The following is a 13871-nucleotide window of genomic DNA, read 5'->3' on the forward strand; positions in this document are numbered from 1 at the left end:
TAAAAATGGGCAAAATATTTGAATAGGCCCCTTTTTAAAAGAGGATATCCCAATGGCCTATAAATATATGAATAGGTACCTAACATAATCGGTCATCTGGAAATTAAAAAATAAAATGTTAATGAGAAACAAGTGAAACCAACTAGAATATCTAAAATTAAAATGATTGATAAATTTTTGTTGGCCAGAAAGACAGAAACTCTCACACACTGGTTTTCAGTGTACAAATAATGACAACTTTGGAAATCTGTTTGTCAACAACTACTAAAATTAACCCGTGACCCAGCAATTCCACTCCTAGGCATGAACCCAGTGGAATTGTGCATATATTTGCAATAAATAACATGTACAATGTTTATAAGACATTATTTGTAAGAGTTCAATACTGAAAACAATGCAAATGTTTATCAACAATTGACTAGTTAAATAAATATTGGTAAATTTATACAACTGAATTCAACATCGACAATGAACAAAATCACTGCTGCATGCAACATGGATGGATTTCACAAACAAAGTTGAATAAAAGAAGGCAGACACAGAGTAGAAGAACATACTGAATTATGCCACTTATCTAGATGGCAAAAACAGGCAAAATTAGTTTTGGGAGTTTGAAATCACATTATTAATTAAATTTATGGAGGAGAGAATAGGAAATGACTAGAAGGAATAGGAGTTTAATATTCTAATATTTTATCTTGGTGAAAGTCATAAGGGTATGTTCACCTCTTGAAATTCATCAAGATCAAGACTTACATTTTCTGTCTTGTATTATGTTATTTTATAATAAATAAGTTTATTTAAACATACTGCCAGTATTAAATCACTAGAAATCTAGAATATTCCTTTTTCTTATCCTGACATCCTGTTTGGAAAGCAAGTTCACTTTGCACTGGTTACCAACTTGTCTGAATTTGATGAGACCGAGCACACTCATAAACAACAAGTTACATGATGGAGATTTATTATTTACAAATTGGAAGCAAGGGACAATAGATGTCTGGGATCCATTGGAAACAGGTTCCCCAACGCCCAAGAGAACTGCCTAGAATGGATGGAGCCTTGGCTGTGAGTGGCCCACTTGCCCCACAGCTGACAGACCTTAAAAGGCAGTCTGCTCTGAGTTATACTTCTAAAGGGCCATGAAACTCACTGGGCAAAGATCTGAAGGACATCCCACTTCCAGGAGAGAGAGGAACAAAGCCTGGGCTGTCCCAGGCAGTTAATCTGTAACTGAAGATGTTATATTTCCTAGGAGGGACAGGAGCAAGGCCTGGGCTATTTTGTGCATTCCTCTCTATCTCAACACATTGCATTCTCAGCAAATTCTGTCATTATTCTTGAGAACTAGAAGCAAAAAAGCAGGGGGAACTGAGTCCATCAAAAGCTTCCTGGAGAATTGTCCTGCACTATTCAAGATTTATTTCTACCTAAAATGTATTGAGATGTAACCGTTTAGGGTGACGTATTCTTGCTCTCTCTATTGTGATTTCACTTCTTATATTCAATTTCTCAAAAAGTAGACTGTAGAATAATGTCTGTATCTTAACATTTATAGTTTTCTACATTTGAAAAGTACCATAATAGAATGGTATAGTGAAAAACAATATGGACTTTAGTTTCAGAAAGATTTGGTCCTCATTCTATCAGAAGCGGTCTACAAGTTTGAAGTCAAGATGGTTAGCATCTCCTAGCCACAGTTTGTTGAAAGACAAAGAGAATGAAAGTGAGAGCAAGTGTGTGTGTGCGTATGTGTGTGTGTGTGCGACAGAGAGAGAAAGAAAGAGAGAGAGAGAGAGACAGAGAGAATGTCTGTTTTTCAAGGTTGCAATGGATAAAGTAATATACATGTAAAATCATCTGCCAAATGGCCTCTTATAATAGTATTACTCCTAAGTGTATTTTTTCATCCTCTCTATCACGCATCCTGTACTAATTTCTGAGGTTTATCATAAACGATTACAAATTGGGTGGTTTAAAATATAACTGGGTGGTTTTCATAACAATAAAACATTTATTCTCTCAGAGTTCTGGAGGCTAGAAGGCTAAAATCAAGGTGTTGGCCAGGTTGGTTCTTTCCTGAGGAAAAATCTGTTGCATGCCTCTCTTTGAGCAATCTGCTGGTTGCCGGCATTACCTGGTATTTCTTGGCTTGTAGTTATATCACTGCAATTTGTCTTTGTCTTCATGATTCTCTTTCTTGTATCTCCTCTGTGTTTTCAAATGTATCTCTCCTTTTAAAGATGCCTGTCACTGGATTTACGGCCCACCCTAATCCAGTATGACCTTATCTTAATTTGACTACATCTAGAAAGGTCCTATTTCCAAATGGTCACATTCACAGATAAGGTTAAGACTTCAACATATCTTTTAGGGGGACAATTCAACTCCAAACATATACCACGTAGGGACTACTATAGGAGAAGCTAAGAGAAGCTTTGTATGGTGCCATACAAAGCAAGTAACAAAGCTGCAGCTAGAAACATATATAACTCAGAATTCAGTGCTTCTTGTAACATACCAAACTACTTAAAATAATCATCTTCATGTTCTAAAGGTAAACTTTTAATACAATTGTACTGTTTCATCTATCCTATGTGCTTGGCTGAATTTAGAACATGTAAATAAATCTTTTGAAATGTTTACTAGAGAGAATAACCACCCATGATTATGAGTTTGCATGTGTATGTGTATACAAAACTGAGAAGGGAACAAACTGGTAGCCTGCGTGCCATTTCCAACCAGCAGAGAAGTCTACATTGTCCTGCACAGTATTGTGGTGGTAGTGGTGATTATTTTTTAATGAGCCAAGATTTTTAAAATCAGAAGATTTTACATAAAATTTCAGATTTCCAGCTGATCTTGTAAAATCATAGGATCTGGCAACACCAGACTCATATAGCCACAAGCTGTTGGGGCTGTGGAGTGAATGCCATTTTTAGAGAAGTATGAACATTTTAGGTGTCCACACTGTCTGCCAATCCTCATTGTTTTCCCAGTGTGCCTACCTCACTCATGTATGTCAAACACCAGACACTCTTAAGCACTTCGGTCTGCTCTCCTTGTTCTAGAGAAAATTAAAGTGCCTATACTGTACTATAACTTCATTCAATGGGATGTGTACATCAAGCATATACTTAAGGGTGTATTTTATTCCTATTTCACTGATCTTCTTTCCTCAGCAAGAGAAAAACTCTCATCAAAATAAAACTCTTCCCTATTCTGCTTCATGAGTCTCTTCAAAAACCTAAGATCTTTATTTACATAAAAAGTGGGTACTATTGCTTTAATTTCTGAAGTTACAATAAAATATCTACAACTTTATGTATTCTTAAGATACCTAGCTCTGTGTGTGTTTATAGTATTAAAAGAAAAAAAAAGCAGGAAAAATGGATGAGAAAGGCAAACATAAAAATGAGAAGAAAACCCTGAAAAAAAAAATGAGGTTTAAAGCTATATTAAATAGGAGGAGGGCAGTAGTTGGAAAACTGGTAAGAATTGAGTATTTTTAAAAATCCGTCAGCCCAACATAAAATCAAATAGGATATGTTTTAAAAGCTAACCACAAAACGTTTCGAAATGCCATCACAGAAAATTGATTCCACAGACTTCTAGGGGGCAGAAACAGGCTAAAAAGAAGCAAAAATATAATAAGACTCTGAATTTCACTGACATCCACAACTTATCACGAATCCCTTGCTCTTTTCTTAAAAGTCATAGTAAGGAATATTAAACAGGACTGTCTAAGTTAAACAAATTAACTAGTTGCAGGCACTCAATAAAAATAAATTTGAAGCCACATTGTGATGAATTCCTTCTCTGGGCCCTAGCAGTTGAGAATGGCAGGCTCAAGTGTAGAGCTGGGTTGTGGGGAAGGGCCGTAAAGAAAGTTCTGTTCATAGGAAGAGAAATAAGTCGTTAGAGGGGATAATAATGACAGGCTGAAGTGAGCAACTAAATCACTGATAGAGGAAAAATAAACCCTCTGGCAGGGACTTTTTACAGACCTCATCTAGCGACAGCTATTCTTCCTCAGAAAGACTTTTCCTCACTGTGGGAGAAGGAAGGGGGGGAGTAAACAAGGAGGATCACACCCAGGTGTAAGTGCTGCCCTAGATTTAAAAATACTGCCCATCAAATGCACTGCAGGGTTTCCACACTGAAGCCTTTCTAGCAGGTGCATCGTTCAAAACTTAACTACTGTTCTCAAGGACCTATCTATGTGCTTAATAATTATCATTACATTAATGATTTGCAGCCATTTTAAATCACATTCTACCTTCTGATTACAGAAAAATTACATACTCATGGGAAAGTAGCCTAATTTTACTATGCTTAAGATTTTTTTCAAGTAGTAAGAAAGTATTTAACTTACTGAGTTTGCTTATTTCTCCTGAAAGTTACTTAGTAAGCTTAATAGGAAATTATGTGTCTTTTTGTATATGTAAATCCTAGTCTGTTTATTCCATTTTATAGCTGAGTCTCAAACCCTAGACTTGATTACATTTCCTTGCATTTTTAAATTCCTCTAGCTGTAAAATAAATTTTATATGGCAGCATGTTCAATATGTATTCATAAACTTTTGTAACTAGAAAACTCTAATTGGTTCATATAAAAGAAACTAGAGACATTTAACTGCAAACAAAAAATAGGGTTTTATTTATTATTAAAATAAAGTCATGAGCTAAACAATAGGATTCCAATTATGCAGCACTGATAATGTAATTGGTTAAAGAAATTCAATAGCAATCTGAAATTTAGTTGAATTAGCATGTAATACTTTCCTGATACTGTGATTATTTTAGTAAGAGAAAGTGGCTTCATTTTGATCATCTATAGGACAGTAAATAGAAAATCCCCTCAGAGTGATAAATCTTACTGTTCTTTTGAGTTGTTTCTCATCTTAAGTGAAAATGCATTTAATGTATATCAACTGATATTTTTCCTCATTGTTACCAAGTGTTTCTTCTTCTACCCCTTATATCAGTAAAGATAAAGCACCATTCAAAATTGATATCAATATTGGAATTCATAGGTATCTCAAAGCTTCCATTTACCTTAATGTTAATTGAGAAAGTAGGTGTTTACACTGATTTCCTAATGTTAAAGCACAGGGTCTGATTGCAGCAATAAACACAGTGTGTCTCTGTTGCATGCGTTTCCCAGTCAAAAAAAATCTTACCACTTAGTTTCATTCATTTGTAGTGTAGTGTTAGTCTCCATGTTAGAATTCTCAATATTAGTAACTTATGAAAATACATTTGCTTTTGGTGAGCAAGCATTTCCGTTGTCATTGCTGCAAAATGTTTACCAGTTTATAGCGTGAGCTATTATTTATGTTTCCATATTTGGGTTGCCACAAATTCTCCCAATCAGACATAATCACAAACACGCACCTTGATTTCACAGTTATCTCATTTGTTTTGAGTGGTAGCTAGGGGCAGGAGTTGAAATCCTTGACATATTTCTGTAGCCTAAAATTAGTAGATTCCCTAAGGTGATTCAGGAGGAATTAATCCTACTCACCACCTTCTAGAAAAATACTAGATTTTTCTTACAAATGTTAAATTGTTTCAAATTCAGATCTACAGGAATTACCTCACATCTTGCCCACAAACAAACAAAAAAAAAGGTAGTAACATTGAAAACACGTCACCTATTATATGTAACAAAGTACATGAATACCATATATTTCATATAGTATTAGTCATTAAGGAATGTTATGGCAAAATTCTGGAGTTGACCGTTTAGTTTCCTAGACTCCTCTTGATGAAAGTCTTAGAAAGGAAAAGGAACGAACAATTACAGGCATCTGCATTCTGCCAAGCACTGTACTAGGTATATCTGATGATCTGTTTAAAGTCAGTGTAGCTAAGTGGTTAAGATTACAGAATTGAGTTTGGATTTTTCCTCACACTGTTGCTTACTAGACTTTGACTATCTGGGCTAATCTCTCTCTGTTTCACTTTTTCTCATTGGTAAAATGGGTGAAATCCTAGACCCTACCTCTTAGAGTTGCTGTGAGGATAGAATAAGTTAATGTAAGTAAAGCACTTAGAGCACTGTTTGGCCAGGAGTAGGCAGAAAATTAACATTCAATGTTGACATTATCTTCAAGTCTTATAAATGGAGATGTCCTTATCTTTAGTTTACTGATGAAAAAACTGGCACTTAGAGAGTTGAAGTAATTTATGGAGAAACAACAGAAAAACTCATACTTTAAATTAACAGCTTTTATCATTAAATTATGTTGATTTTCCATTCTAAGCTACATACTGATAGTTTTCTCTCTGCATATTTACTGAAAAAAACAAAGATCCTATGGCTGTCCACTTCCTTGGACTACATATGGTAAGTACCTTAAACCTCACTGCAAAGGGGATTACTCCAATACATAATCTATTCCTTCCATTTATATAGTTGGGGTGTGTGTGTGTGTGTCAGGGAGGGAGTGGTGAAGAGATGTGGGAACACTGGACTTTTTAATCTTAAAATTTACACATGTAGCATAAGAACGTTAACTTTTTTTTTTTTAAATCAAAACGCCACAGAAGACATCTCAAGGAAAATGGAAACACTGTGTGGCCCAAATTAAGATAAAACAAAATTTCACAAAGACAAACTGAAATAAAGTAGGAAATTGTTCATATCATATGCACTGGTGGTAAATAATGAGTTTTTACGAATCCAGGTAAAAGGCAGTGCTTTGACTCTTAAGAGTGCCTCCAGCACTACCATAATGTTCACACCAGATCTTAAGAGCATCATGGAACCAAGTTAGACTTGATTTTTGAAAGTGGGCTGTCCATTCCACTTACTTTTGCAATAAGCTTTAGCTTTGTACTAAACATATGAGGGTGTACCTTCTCTGCTATTTGTTCTATAACCTAATGATAGGAAAATTGAAAAAGGCCCTGAATTAACTAGAGTATTTTTTGTTTAAGGTTCATTGAATGACTGAATAATTTAGATAAGTCATTTTCTCAGTCTTAGTTTTATATTATTTAAAATTAAATTTTTGTTTTAAAAATCATGTAAACAGCTATTATTTAATTACATTCCCAAAGCAATCTTATGGAATAAGCTGACAATAACTAATACCTCCATTTTATAGTCAAAGAATTCGGGTTTCAGAGAAATTCTTTCCATTGAGTCAAACAGAGCACAGAGTGGGTTATAGTTGATAAATATAGCCAATATTTCACTCAGTCCACAATTCCAAATATTTTGTTTATTTATTCATTTCATCTTCATAACATCAAACACATGAAGAGGGAGCTATTATTATATCCATTTTACAGATGAGGTGGCTGAGGCAGCATAAGATACTTAAGAGGTTAAGTATCTTGCTGAGGTTACAAGTAATAAATGACAGAGACTGAATTGAAGCTCAGATAATCTATTTCCCAAACATGTAACCACGTGACAAAACTGCCTCTCTAAGGGCAATAAAAATATTAAAACCTGTGATACCTGCCTTCAGGTTACTTAGACCCTTTTACCAAAGTAGTGAAAGCATAAACCGGCTTATCAAAGGAATGAGTTCTAGTTTTTTGGAAGAACATACATATTGTAATTGGAATGTATATTATTTTCGTGTTCACAAATTTATCTAGTTCTTAAATTCTTGCTCTATAAGGCCTGGAGGCCAAAAATAGTCTTGGCTTATAGTATTTGAGGTTCAGACTATTAGGTTTGTGGCACTGCAATAAAATTGTTTCTGCTCCAAAACTAACCCAGGCTAGGAATATACAGGAATAGGAATTTAAATGCCCATAGGGTGCAAACCATAATTTAAAGCCACAGACACGGGACTCCTCTACCACCTAATCTGTAAGCTCCCTTAGATTTAACCCTTTTCTCACCAAACCCAGCAATGCCTATAGGGCATGCCCAGTTGTATGGTTAGAGCCTCACACCGAGTTTTACTTTCTCCAGGTTTTACCAGCTGCAAAAGGGAGGAGGAGACAGAGGATGGAGTTAAACAGGTAGAAAACTTGGTTCAAGACAGAGCAAGGAAGGCTGGAGAATGACGAGAGGCTACAGTAAAAAGCACTTTGTCAGACACAGTTCATCTTCGTCTGCAAGTTCGCATCTTACCCTGGTGGGTTCCTTTTGCATCTTTTTGGCACAGCCTAGGCAAGTCACGAAGATTTGTTGTGATTACTCAAGGCAGAGCCACAGTAAGGGGTGGGGCAAGGGACATCGGATCTAGGAGAATGCCAGTGCCTGTGTGAGTCCTGCTTGCCCCTGCATTCCTCGAAAAGCTGCAGCTTCTTTTCAAGAGTTCCAAGCAGGAGACCAAGGTGCACAAGTAAAGCCAGAGCTCATCATAATCATCGACTCCTTGGCCCCTTTTCTTTGACTACTGGGCCCTTTCCTGGCACCCTCTCAGGTATCCCCGCCCAATCACTACTAAACCCCGGAGAAGTGGAATCTCCATACAGCTTTCCATGGGTCTAGCAGGGGCCTGGGCATGCTCAGTAGGCTACGTGGTTCTCTGGTTCGTGTTTGTTCGTTCTCGTTCTCTTTCTCTCTCTCTCTCTCCCTCTCTCTCTGTCTCTCTCTTTTCTTTCTTTCTGATGGGGAAGGGAGGGTGGTGACAAGTTAGAAACGCCTGCGGCAGGTCCCCGCCCCCAGGATCAGGCTCCCCCTGCAAGGGGACGATGCAAAGGTAAAAACACCTTGCTCCGCAGCATCCAGACCTGGAGGGGCTGCGACCACGGGCCGAGCCCACCCATTCCCCAGCCAAAGGACAGGCCCGCCGCTCTCCATGGTACTGCGGAGAGCTCAGCTCCGCCCTTCTCTTTCAGAAGGACAGCACCCGGCGTCACGTAACCCAGCCTTCTCAGGCTCCACCACCGCCTTTTCCTTCCCAGCTCTTTCCCTCTCCTCCCCCTCCTCCTCCTTCTCCTCCTCCTCCTCCTGCTCCCCTCCGTTGCCTGTTCTCCCCTCCCGCACTCCTGGAGATAGACGCTCAAGCCTGACGCCTCTGAAAAGGCAGCAGCAGTCGCCTTATCCATAGACCTCAGGAAATTCGCTTTGACCGATGCATGCTTCAGGCTCTGGCTCAAGCTAAGGGGAATAACCGGGCAGGTAAAGCAGCTCAATTTGGGTTGGGGGGAGGGGATGGGGCGAGGCAAGCTGAAGAAGGATATCTTTCCCCATTGTAACTGAGCCAGGATCTGCCACAAATACACAGGGAAAGATGGGTGGTGGGAGGGTGGAGGAGTGTAGATCTTGGTTGTTTTGCATGAAGCCTTTTAAATAGATGGCAGGAAGATGAGATGGTGGAACTGGGGTAGTAACTTAAAGGCTGAATGCAGTGATTTATTAGCAAAAGAAAGAAAATAACAGACAGGCTAGATATGGAAGCAGTAAAATCCCTCTCTATGTATTTCTTTTCCTACTTCATCAGCCCCACACTATGCCTATCCTTAATCTGTGCAGTAGACTCCGAGCTCCAAGAAACTGCACTGGTATTAGAGATGGAGCTTAGAGACTGGGCGGGAAAGCCAGAGAGAATTTTGGGTGTGCATTGGTATTGAAGGACTTTGCAAAAGCCAGGGGTGAAATAATAAGCACTTCAAAAATTTCTCTGAGATTTCATGTTTTTTATGAGGATATATATATCGAACGGTGCATGGACAGGTATAGGGGTGTGTGTGTCTGTGTGTGTGATATCAGAAACATTAAAATATGCAACTGCAGCCGATGAGTGTACTGTATTGATCCTCCTAGTGACTTGGGATGAATTTGATTCTAGAAATGAAAGAAAGGATTAATGATGCTGTTAGTCTGCTTTTGAATTAGAGCGCTTCTTCTTTTGGCTGCAGTAAGGTTGTTTTTCAGATCCCTTTATTTCATCCTCTAATTTGTGAACTCGCCAGGTCTTTCTGGCACCTAGAGAGAATCTTCTTTTCTCCATATAAATAAAGATACTCACTCACATACAATGAGCTTCCTCCAAGAACTAGGAAAACCAGTTAACCTCCCTGTGGTAGGAATGTATATATATCTATATGTACATATATATTCCTCTAGGGTTTTTCTCTCTTCCACCATCCCTTAAAATTGTCAAGGTGTGCATTTGTGGAGGAGGGCAGAAGGGACAGGAGAAAAAAGGTTATGTGATCAATGTGACATTAATACAATAATTGGCTCCAACAGAGTTACACACACAAGCAAAAAAAAAAAAAGGTTTTCTAACACATGAGCTTGAGAGTGGGTTCAAAGCACTACTCTTGATCATGACATTCCAGATTTATTTTGCAAATGACTGAAAATTTAGCAGATTCCTGAGTCCACTTAAAATACGAAAGTATACTGAATAATATGCTATTTCAGATGACTTGACGAGCCCCTTTCTTTGGGTTTGATACAGAAGACAAGATATGACTGGTGATTGCTGATGGTGTGGAATGTATCAGCCATAATAAATAAGCAACTGAGATTTTTATTTCCTTTTGCTAGTGGGCAGTGTGTATGTGCGCACACTCGCACAATGTGTGTGTGTGTGTGTGTGTTGAAAGAGAGAACCAGTCATCAATTTCATCTGGGAGGAACTTGAAGTGGGATCCCCTAGCTTGGTGGCTCTCAGCTGACACCTGTAGGGATTGCTCTGTACTGAAGAGAAATGCTCTCAGCTCCCTCCATGGAGAATCAGCAGCACAATGCGGTGCCATAAATTACTGCTAGTTTCAGCTTGTAGGGGGAAAAAAGTGTTAATTGGATAGTCAACTTCCACGTCCAGACAATAAATTTGGGGTGTGTGTTTGTGTGTGTGTATGCATGTGTGTATGATGTATGTATATTGTAGTGTGTGTGTGTTTGCAAGGGGGGGGATATAAGATATAGAAAAATAATGCACTTCCTTGACATGAACAGATTATACATTTGTAATTTTTTTCAAAGGGTAAGAATAATTTTTTAGTTAAAAAATGACTTAGAAAAAAAATCAGTGTTTATGATTTCTGTACTATTTCAAGAACCTGTCAGATTAGAGTTGAATAAAGAGAAGTGATTTAATAGTATAGTGAGTGATTCAAAGGTATGGTTTTAAATTCTAGCATCCTGGAGCCATTGCAGCTGAGATGACATACATGCCAACTGCTGTTCTGACCACACAAATTGTGAGGGCTGACAGCCAGATACAGACTTCAGGAGGAGTTGGATCTACACTATTAAGCAAAGTATTAAGTACTTTATGCACCTTTAGATAAGTTAATATTAGGGCAATTGAGACAATGCCAAAAACATAAACCTGGCTCCAATTAGTGGTTTTCTTTTACAACAGATTATTCCTTTAATATAAAGGAGAACTATATTGTGTGAAATTTTGCAAGAGACTACCAAGAAACCATCAATATTCCTTCTAAGAAAAATAAAATGGCAGGAATGCTATACAAGTCTAAGCTGGCAGTTTCCTGCCAACAGTTTAATCTAATTTGCCAATTGTAAAATCTATTAACTGAGATTTGAATAGGCTGTATTTTTACTGTCTACAGAACAAGCACACAACATAAGTAGAAATCTTTAAAAACATTTTTTTCTCTACTCACATGTTTTAAAAATTAAACTATCTTACAAAAAGAAAAGGATAACAGTAATCAAATTTCTCTTTAAAACTTCGGTTTACCAACTAACAGTTATAATAAACTACAAGGGTGTCATGGCTGACTGTAAAATTGTGATATTAACAATTAGAAAATATTAGGACTTACTTGTAGTGAGGATAAGAAAAAAAAAAGCTCCATACAAGAAGGTTAACTCTTTGGCATACTAATAGGACCAGGTCTACACCTGTGTTATGAGCTGAATAAGGATTTATATAATACTATATTGACTTTAGATCTTAATTTTGACTTTAATTTTCTGCAGATATCTGGGTCCTTAAAAAAGACAAGATACAAGCAAAGTGCATCACCAACACACAGCCAATTGATGTGCTGTCATCTTAGTTTGGCCCTGCAGAGGCGGAGAGAAAAGAAGAGGAGCTGTTCCGATTTCCACATCTAACAGCTTCTGGCTATTTCGCAACTGCTGGGTTTGAGTCCTACTGTTGCTGTGGTTGAAAAGAAAAGTAAAATCCAACTTGTGAGACCATGCACAAGGAATTAGGCTTGGCTGGAGCGGTGCTGAAGCCCATGCTATGACAGAAGAAGCTGGCCTTTGAACCTATCCTCGGGTTAGGAAGTGGTGCCCAAAGAGGCAAGCGTCCCTTTCTCCGTTCTGCTTTAAGACAACACATCTGAAGGAGACACACTTGAGGCACTCACAAGCATCCAAGGATACTGGCTCACTGCTGGTTTCCTGCACTTTCTAGAGAAAAGTGTTTGCTTTTTATTGACTCTCACTGCTTCCTTTTGGCCTGGTACCACTGGTGGAACCTGGCAGATAATGGGATTTGAGGAGTTAAGTATCTGTTGACACCACAGATGCTCTTAAATTAGTTAATCAGACTCAAATGGGTCAGTGCTTTCCCTTGATCTTTTGTTGAAGCCTTTTCCAGAACGTTGCCTCCAAAGTGCATCCTCCCTTTGGTCTGGAAGTTCTGTGGCTACCCTGTACCACTGGGGTCAACGTTTTTCAGTTGGAAGAGGACTACAGGGAGAGAGGGAGGGGTTATTGGAAGAAGAAGAAGAAAAAAAGAACTAAATAAAGGCGGGCACATCCGTCCCACTCCCGCCTTTCCCCTTACCTTTCTGTGTCTCGGGACCCTTATTTCTTCGCCACGGTGTCCAGGACCATTTTGACCCTGTCGGCCCCGGCACCCCCCCGCCGCACCCCAGCCCCGAGCATGGGGACGGCGCTGCTTCAGCGCGGGGGCTGCTTTCTTCTGTGCCTCTCGCTGCTGCTCCTGGGCTGCTGGGCGGAGCTGGGCAGCGGGCTGGAGTTTCCGGGCGCCGAGGGCCAATGGACGCGCTTCCCCAAGTGGAACGCCTGCTGCGAGAGCGAGATGAGCTTCCAGCTCAAGACGCGCAGCGCCCGCGGCCTCGTGCTCTACTTCGACGACGAGGGCTTCTGCGACTTCCTAGAGCTGATACTGACGCGCGGCGGCCGCCTGCAGCTCAGCTTCTCCATCTTCTGCGCTGAGCCCGCGACGCTCCTGGCCGACACCCCGGTTAACGACGGCGCCTGGCACAGCGTGCGCATCCGCCGCCAGTTCCGCAACACCACGCTCTTCATCGACCAGGTGGAGGCCAAGTGGGTGGAGGTCAAGTCCAAGCGCAGGGACATGACGGTGTTCAGCGGCCTTTTCGTCGGGGGGCTGCCCCCGGAACTGCGCGCCGCTGCGCTCAAGCTCACCCTGGCCTCCGTGAGGGAGCGGGAGCCCTTCAAAGGGTGGATTCGTGACGTGAGGGTCAACTCCTCACAGGTCCTGCCCGTGGACAGCGGCGAGGTGAAGCTGGACGACGAGCCGCCCAACAGCGGTGGGGGAAGCCCGTGCGAGGCGGGCGAGGAGGGCGAGGGCGGGGTGTGCCTCAACGGAGGCGTGTGCTCCGTGGTGGACGACCAGGCCGTGTGCGACTGCTCGCGAACCGGCTTCCGCGGCAAGGACTGCAGCCAAGGTAAGGCCCGACGCCCGACCCGCGGGGGCCGGGGCCTGGGCAGGGCGCGGGGAGGAAGGGGGCCGGGCTGGTGCATGGGGTCTTCCTAATCTGGCCAAACGTGTGGCAGTGCGCTTCGAGGGAAAGGCCTTGTTTCTGGGGGCCTCTCTACCTTACTCCCTCCACAGCTTCTCCCTTGACATCCTCGTAAAGGTTGGGCAGCCCCCACTTCCAAGTTTGAGTTCCTTCTGGAGACCTTTCTACCAACACTACTCCCTTCCAAGTGGCAAATACAATGGCCTCTTCTCATTCCTCGGGTT

The 13871-nt window shown here is 40.5% G+C and overlaps 1 protein-coding gene across 23 annotated transcripts in view; it reads left to right on the plus strand.

The window, feature by feature from the left end:
• Positions 1-8482: 8482 nt before the first annotated feature.
• The window catches only part of NRXN1 (neurexin 1), a 1134455-nt gene continuing 1129066 nt past the window's right edge, over positions 8483-13871 (plus strand). For 22 of the 23 annotated variants that reach the window (XM_050753719.1, XM_050753720.1, XM_050753731.1 and 19 more), the window contains exons 1-2: positions 8483-9097; positions 11882-13572. In XM_050753719.1, the coding sequence (XP_050609676.1) occupies positions 12801-13572 (772 nt within the window). In that variant the 5' untranslated portion in view covers positions 8483-9097; positions 11882-12800. Of the gene's footprint in view, positions 9098-10841; positions 10846-11881; positions 13573-13871 lie in introns of those variants that run through there. The other variant, XM_050753750.1, reaches the window with a different exon arrangement.

The sequence above is a fragment of the Macaca thibetana genome, chromosome 13 (genome assembly GCF_024542745.1).
Source record: "Macaca thibetana thibetana isolate TM-01 chromosome 13, ASM2454274v1, whole genome shotgun sequence".
Taxonomy (NCBI): Eukaryota; Metazoa; Chordata; class Mammalia; order Primates; family Cercopithecidae; genus Macaca; species Macaca thibetana.